This window comes from Quercus suber, unplaced genomic scaffold, assembly GCF_002906115.3.
Source record: "Quercus suber isolate HL8 unplaced genomic scaffold, Cork oak 2.0 scaffold_190, whole genome shotgun sequence".
Classification (NCBI taxonomy): domain Eukaryota; kingdom Viridiplantae; phylum Streptophyta; class Magnoliopsida; order Fagales; family Fagaceae; genus Quercus; species Quercus suber.
Genome location: NW_027069648.1, coordinates 1008153 through 1016667, shown reverse-complemented (window position 1 = coordinate 1016667; position 8515 = coordinate 1008153). Strand labels below are relative to the sequence as shown.

At 40.3% G+C, this 8515-nt stretch overlaps 1 protein-coding gene across 1 annotated transcript; it reads right to left on the bottom strand.

Moving 5' to 3' along the window:
* Positions 1 to 2404: 2404 nt before the first annotated feature.
* Positions 2405 to 3055, bottom strand: LOC112007304 (uncharacterized mitochondrial protein AtMg00310-like). The gene has a single exon (XM_024039638.1). It carries the CDS (start codon positions 3053 to 3055, stop codon positions 2405 to 2407), a length of 651 nt encoding a protein of 216 aa, XP_023895406.1.
* Positions 3056 to 8515: the final 5460 nt, after the last annotated feature.

The following is an 8515-nucleotide window of genomic DNA, read 5'->3' as shown; positions in this document are numbered from 1 at the left end:
AATGTCAAAATTTATTTTCCCTTAAGAAAAAAAAATGATTTCCTTGAAAAAAAAAAAAAAAAAAAAAACAAAGATGACCTTTCTTTCAAAAATAAAGAAACTCCTTTTTCATTTTTCTTCTTTAAATCCAAAAATGGTAAGTTAGAAAAATGTTTTCTTCAAAAGATAATATTTTTACCAAGTTGAGTGTTCAAACTCATCCTTGCCTTTAACATTTTTGGCACTAATAAATCTCTCTTTGTCATCTTTGCATGAACATAAAATGAGAATATGGTGGATGACAGCAAGGTGCTATTCTTCCAACTCTCCCTTTTCATTTCTTTAGCTTGTTTATGTGTAGTTGTAGTATTCACATATTTTATTTTGTTGTCTCTTTATCTTTTTTGCTAATCATGTACCATAAAGAAAAGTGCTTGGATATACATCTCCCCTGCACCCCTATTCTAAGAAAATACTTTCTTTCTTAAGTTTTTCTCCGTTTTTCCAAAATAACTCTTTAAAAAAAAAATAGAGAAATTAAAAAAAAAATAGAGGGAATAAAACCGGAAACTTCAAAAAAAGAAAAAAAAAAGAAAAAGAAAAAAAAAGTATTTTCAAAATGATTTTCCTTTCCCAAGAGTGCTTTCAAAATGATTTTCTTTTCCCAAAGTGTTTTCAAAAAAGGATTTTTTTTCCCCTTAAACATGTCAAAATTTATTTTCACTTAAGAAAAAAAAATGATTTTCTTGAAAAAAAAAAACAAAGATGACCTTTCTTTCAAAATAAAGAAACTCCTTTTTCATTTTTCTTCTTTAAATCCGAAAATGGTAAGTTAGAAAAATGTTTTCTTCAAAAGATAATATTTTTACCAAGTTGAGTGTTCAAACTCATCTTTGCCTCTAACATGTTTGGCACTAATAAATCTTTCTTTGTCATCTTTGCATGAACACAAAATGAGAATATGGTGGATGACAGCAAGGTGCTATTCTTCCAACTCTCCTCCTTTTTTTTTTTTTTGATCATCAACTTGGAAAGATTTTCATTAAACCGAACTATCACACAGATTGGGAACATCTTTGAGAACTTGTTCAGCTATATTGGGTGGGGTATCCTCAACCCAAATGATACAATCATACACGGACCTAGCCTCCCTAGCCATTATATGCGCTGCTGCATTCCCCATCCTGCGCACATGAACAGCCCTCCACGCCTTGAAGCAGCGAAGACTCAGCAAAACACCTTCAATTACTTTGGATATGGCCCATGGAACAGCATCCGAGTTCAGCAAAGCAGAAACCACCACCAGCGAATCACTTTCAATCTCAATCTCCCTCAGCCCCAAGTCCCAAGCCAGCAAAACTCCCTCTTACACAGCCCGAGCTTCTGACTCCAAAGCTTTCAGAGGCAGTTTGACCCATTTGCTCAAAGCCCCCATCAAAAGACCTTCATCATTTCTAATAACAATCCCAACACCACAGCATCCAATATCTTTAAATACTGCACCATCTGCATTAACTTTGTACCAGCCATTTCTAGGAGGGGACCAATGAGGGACGGAAACATCTGGAGGCCTACTGGGGATGAGATTTTCGTGCTTGATTTCTTTCAAATAGTCTGCTATTTCCTTTGTAATTCTGGCTGCTGTTTTACACTTCTCTCCATGCTTGACTGCATTCCTATGATTCCACAAGCTCCATGCCGTGACAGCAAAGGACTCCCAGTCAATGTCAGGCTTTCTCTCCTTGATCTCCCAAACAACTTCAATAAACTCCTGCATCTGAATGGGAAAGGAAGGTAATTTTAGTCTTGATTCACTCCACACCTCTGATGCAAACTTACAGCCCCACAACACATGCCCCGAGGACTCACTTGAGCCACATTGGTCACAACAGTCTTCAATGCTTATTCCTCTAGACTTTAAACATTGTTTTGTAGGAAGAATATTTCTGCAAGAGCGCCACATAAATTGTTTAATCTTGTTCGGACATTTTAGATTCCAAATCATTTTCCAAAGAGATTGCATCCGGGATCTGTCAGAGGATCCCCCCCCCCCATCCACCTTAGTGCTACGCCCTTTCAACCATTTTTGGGCCACCTTATATGCACTTTTAACCGAGAATTTGCCATTTTTGGTCCATGCCCAGATTAATGAGTCATTCAAGCAGCGAGGGCTAATGGATATCCCAAGAATAGCCTCGGCTTCATAAGGAAGGAAGGAGTGTCTCACTTTATCAACATCCCACGACCCTGTAGTAGCATCCAGCAGGCAGGCCACCTTATCAGAATCTAAATGGACCTTCGGACTGACTAGTTTGAAGGAATCCGGAGTGGGTATCCACCTATCCTTCCAAATGTCGACGTGCTCTCCATTTCCAATAAGCCACGTGGACCCCATCTCCACAATCTCCTTGGCTGCCATAATGCTTCACCAAATATAGGATGGTCCCCTTCCTAATTGAGCTTCCTTAAAGGTTCTATCCGCGAAATACTTCGCCTTAAGAACCTTATGGGCTAGAGAGTTGGTGTTCTGTTGGATTCTCCACCCTTGTTTTGCTAGGAGGGCAAGATTAAACGCTTTAAGGTCCCTAAAACCCAAACCACCTTCCTCCTTTGGCGTACAAAGCTTCTCCCATGCAACCCACGCCAATTTCCTCTCTTTATTTTTCTGCCCCCACCAAAAGTTGCTCATCATAGAGTTTAAGTCTTTGCAAAGCGAGTCCGGAAGCTTGAAGCAACTCATTGTGTACGTAGGGGTTGCTTGGGCCACCGCTTTGATTAGAATTTCCCTTCCCGCACTTGATAGCAATCTACCCTTCCATCCGGCAATCTTCCTCCCCACTTGGTCCTTAATGCGATTAAAAGCCTTTCTTTTGCCTTTTCCTACTAAAGGAGGCAAGCCAAGATACTTTTCATGGTGTTGGATAACATGAGCCCTGAAAATATGCTTCACTTGGTCTTGGGTTTCTCGCTTGGTATTCTTGCTGAAAAATAAGGAAGTTTTTTCCTTGTTTAGTTGCTGCCCCGATTCGGCTTCATATGCCTCTAGCACTTTAAGCACCCTACTGCCCTCATTCATTGTTGCTCGGCAAAAAACAATGCTATCATCTGCAAAAAATAGGTGAGATATTTGTGGAGCACCTTTGCATACAGCAACTCCCCGGATATATCCTTACTCTTCTTCTTTCCTTAACATGGCAGAAAGCCCCTCGGCACATAACAAGAATAGATAGGGAGAGATTGGGTCTCCTTGCCTTAACCCCCTCGATGGAACAATACTACCTTTGGCCTCTCCATTGATTAAGACCGAATAAGTGACAATGCTAATAAACATCAACATAAGAGAGATCCATCTCTCACTGAACCCCAATCTTCGCATAATAACTTCCAAATACTGCAATTCCACCCTATCGTAAGCTTTACTCATATCTAGCTTTAGGGCCATCAACGGATCTTTACCTTTTCTCCTTCCATTTATGCAGTGCATGGTTTCAAAAGCCACCATTACATTGTCTGAAATCAGCCTTCCCGGAACAAAGGCACTTTGGGACTCGATAACCACTTCTGCAGGAATTTTTTTCAATCGATTCGCAAGAACTTTGGAGATTATTTTATAACTCACATTGCAAAGACTGATAGGGCGGTACTCAGTGATTTGTTGGGGAGATTTAACCTTTGGAATGAGGTAGATGAATGTTTCATTGAGTCCACTAGGCATCACACCCGAATTGAGGGTTTTTAAAACACATTCAGTGACTTTTGGCCCTACTAAATCCCAATACTTTTGGTAGAAAATTGGGGACATCCCGTCTGGGCCTGGAGACTTTGTTGGGTGCATCTGGTGAAGGGCATTCCAAATCTCCTCAGCTCTAAATTCAGCAGTCAGGGATGCATTCATGGTCGAGGTCACTTTAGGCTTTATAGCACTAAGGCTTGCTTCAAAATTTGATGGCTGGTTTGATTTAAAAATGGAGGCAAAATAGCCTAAAATAATACCTTCAACACTCCTTGGGTCTTCCTGCCATATTCCACTTGAATCCTTTAAATCCAATATGCTATTTCTCTTCCGTCTTTGACTAGCAGTAGCATGAAAAAACTTCATATTACGATCCCCCCATTTGATCCACATAGCTCTTGACCTCTGACTCCACATAATCTCCTCCTTAGTTAGTGCCTCGTTGATATCAGTTTTCAATTTCTGGATCTCCTCTGCCTTGTCATGGAGGCTGTTTAAAGACTCCAAGTGTTGGAGTTTCTCTTGCTTCTGCTTGATAGTGTGCTTCACATTCCCAAACTCACGCCAATTCCATCCCTGAAGGTTTTCCTTACACCTCCTCAGTCTATCTGCAAGTTCAAGTCCTGTATTCCCACTAATCGAATCCCAAGCCATCTCAACCACCTCTCTGCATCTGTTATCCCTTGTCCACATAGCCTCAAACATGAACCTCTTCTTTGGCTTCACCCGCTTCCTCCCTTTGTTTAGGCTCATTTTAAGAAGACAATGGTCCGAAATAGACATAGCACAGTGAAAAACTCTCGCCTCAGGGAAACGCCTCACCCAGTCTTCAGTGGCCACCATCCTATCAAGCCTAAGTTTTGTTCTACTTTCACCATATCTTCCGTTACACCATGTGAATTTCTACCCCACAAACCCCAGATCAACTAAACCACATCTATTTAAGCTATCTCTAAAAACCTCCATCTGCTTTGCCTCCCTCTTCGCACCACCCAATTTCTCATTTGAATACATAATTTCATTAAAATCTCCAAAAACAACCCAGAGCAATTTATATTGACCATAAAGAGAGTCAAGGAGTTGCCAAGAAATGTACCTCTTTGTAGCATCGGGGTGTCCGTAAAACCCAGTCCCACACCAATCCTCCGAGGAAGACGACCCATGAACTACCACATCTATATGGGAGTTCGAACAACTCTTGAATGAAATATCAATCCCTTCCTTCCACAATAAAGCTAATCCGCCGCTCCGACCATCGCTTGGAACAATAATCCCCTAGGAATACTCAAGTTTCCGCTGAATACCTTTGATACGCTTTACACCAGCTTTCGTTTCAGCTAGGAAAACCAGCGTTGGGTCTGTCGCCTTCACCTCGTCAGTGAGTATACGAACTGCCAAGGTCGACCCCAAACCCCGGCAAGTCCACGCTAGGAGCGTCATTGGGCTCGGCGGTGCTGCACTGCAGCCACCGCCACTCCGCCAACCGTTTGTTCATTCTTTGTTTCTTCTTTCGTTTTGGTTTTTCCTCTCCTGCGTTTCAGCTCTAATACATTGGGATCAAGTTCAAACAAAGGAGTTGGACCTTCCCTTTTTTGTTTGATTGGGCTTAATGATATCACGGACTCACTTGATTTTTCACCCCTTGCCAGCCTTTTCCAATGTTTGCTTGATGGGCCTAACTTTTCCGTAACCTAGCCCACTATTGGATCATACGTCATAGCCAGTGGGTCCAGCGCGAGCTTGGACTCACCCTCCTTCACCTCAGCGATCGTAGCGGGAGAACTTGGCGCCTAATTGAATTCGACTTTTGGCTCGCCTTTTGGTGCCTCGAAGGCTTCCCACTGCATCTCTACTTCTTTTACAACCTGGGATCCTTGCAAGCCCAATGCTTTTTCACTACTTTGGGCTACCCTCTCTTCACACTTTCCTGGTCCTCCCTTGACTATACCCAATTCGTGTAAGCCATCTCCCTCACCCCTTTGCTCCTCTGACAATGAACTTTCTCCCATGGAATATTTTGTTTTATGTTTGGGATCAACTGCACGTGATCTCCTTCCTTTCCTTCACCTGTGTCTTCCATTCCGGTCAACTCCGATTGCTTTTTCAAGAAATCACCGGCGGGCGTTGAACGTGCGACGAACCCTTTCCCTGATCCACCTTGAGCTAAATCCCAACCATTCTTCCTCCACGGGTCCCCTCTCAACCAAGCTCCGTATTGCTTATTACTTTCTTCCAACTTGCTCTTCTCAGCCCACCCTTCAGGACAGTCCTTAATGGCATGGTTTAGCAACCCACAACCATAGTAGAAATTAGGTAGTCTCTCAAACTTGAAAAACACCCATTTGCTCTCTCCACCCTCGATATTTATTTTCTTTCCTCGGATCAATTTTTTTGTGACATCCATACGGACTCGTACTCGTAGAAACTTGCTCCATTGCACCCCTGAATCCGGTACATCGACTTCCAAAACCTCCCCTATCTTTGATCCAATCATCCAGCTTGCTTCCTTGGTTCTGCTCTTTAGCAGAAGGTTGAAGATTTGAATCCAGAAAGGCGCCCACTTCATGACAATATCCTTAGGAATCTGATCTCCCTCGAACTCTTGCATGAGGACTAACTGCTATTCAAAACTCCATGGACATATATCTAATATCTTCTGTTTGTCCTTTCCATTGCCAAACTCTACAAGAAAGAGGTCATCCTCAATTTCCGAAATCTGAACTCCCTTGTTGGTTTTCCATAACATTCGCATGTTCTTCCTCAACGCATCCAGACTTACACTTCTAGTGATGTGTACCTTCATTACCACACAGTTCCTTCCTATAGCCCTTGCAGCTTTAGTGCAGTTGCTTCCAAGAGATATATCTTCGTCTTCCGCCTCTGTAAACGAAAGCTTACTCCACATTTTTTCAAGTTCCTCCGCCATAAGATTTTTTATCGATACACAATCTCACACTTACAACCCTTTCTAACTTTGGTTACCAGTTGGGATACACAAAACTCACACGACCTCATGCCCGGAGATCACTTCAACTCATGTAAGGAAAACTACAGGACTACACTGCTACCACATGCTAAGGCATGAGAGCACCAAATATAGCTGTCAAGCACAATTTGTCAATAACATATGTGGTACCACGGAGATTTCATTTCCAACTCTCCCTTTTCATTTCTTTGCGCTTGTTTATGTATAGTTAGTATTCACATGCTAGTTACATAATAAATAAATACTAACATGTTATTGTATAGTGCACGTATATGTCTTATCACATGTTACTTATGTATATTCTACATGTTCTATTTGTATAATTTGATGGAGTTATTATTCACATGAATATTATATATAAATACTTACTCACATGTATATGCGTATATTGTTTGTAAAAACCCTTTCAAAAAATCAAAATATCAAGTATTCAATTTCTTTGTAAAAAGTTTACATTGGGAATAAATTAAAATAAGGTACTATCTTTGGATAGACGTTGTGGGATGCCTAACATCTTCCCTATATGTAACCAAACTTCCGAGTCTAAAAATCTTTGGTTCAAAGACTTTTTGTTTACCTCAATTAATGGATCTTTTAAATTTTGGTTTAGCTAATTAGGTAACTTAAAATAAATTAGACTTCTAGGTAACCAATCACACTTAATACAAAACAAATGGTTGGTGGCGACTCTTAAAATAAAAAAAAAATAAAAAAAAGGACTCACATACACACACCCCACTCTAGATACACAATCACACACGAGTCACGTTGCCAAGGATCCAATGTGCGACAAACGATGACACCTCCCCCCCTCTTGAAGCAACAGAGGGGCGGGAAAATTGGGCGTCCACAAGAATTTTCTAAATATAGTGTTTAAACAGTTCTAGGTAAACACTCCAACCAAATATGCTCTTTTTTTTTTTTTTTTTTGCCCCACAGTTTTTAGTGTTTAAACACTAAAAACTATTGTTTGAACACTTATACCAAACAAGACCAAAATAACAATAACAATACAAAAATAAAAAGTCTTTCCTCAGTGGACTTAGATAACACTCACACACTTAGAGCAGAGCAACAAATTATTCAAAAACAGACGAAAATAGCATTGTGAAAATTGGGGAAAAGAAAAGATTACCCCATGATTGCTGAGGGAAAGGTTGCTTTGAATGTAGCATAGGGATATTCAGAGTTCTAATGGATTTCACACTTTGTGATGAATTAGTCAAACTCTTTTGATCTAGAAAGCGAAACCTGTCCATTTTTTTTTCTCGTGTAAAAAGAAAATAATTCCTGCCAACTTCCTATGTCCTCAGGTATAATTTAATTTCGTAATTTAGATGTTATTTGAATTTGAGTTGTTGATTATCAGGTCCTATCTGGTGGAGAGAATTAGATGATTAACAAGAGTTGTTATTTTGTGTCATTTGAATTTCTATTGGCAGGTTGTATATTTTTGCCGCACTTTCTAGATCACATGCAAGAACTTTCCAATTTATTTGTGTTAAATTAAAACAAACCATATGTTCAAGGCGAGGACTTAAGTAACAGGTCTGGTTTTGTTTTAAAATCCTGCTGATACCGAGTGCTTCATTTCCATCTCCATCGTTGAATTTTAGTACAGATGAAACCTTTACAAGTAAGCAGTGGCAAGTGGAAACAGATTTATGGGGGAAAATGTGGACCGCCCACACAAATTATATAAATGGTCCAAAAAAATAAAAAGCCCAGACACAAATTGCTTGCAAAGTAGTCCAAAACATTTAACCCAGCTCAAGCTACAAAGAGTTGTGATAATAATAGAAAAGAAAAGCCCACTC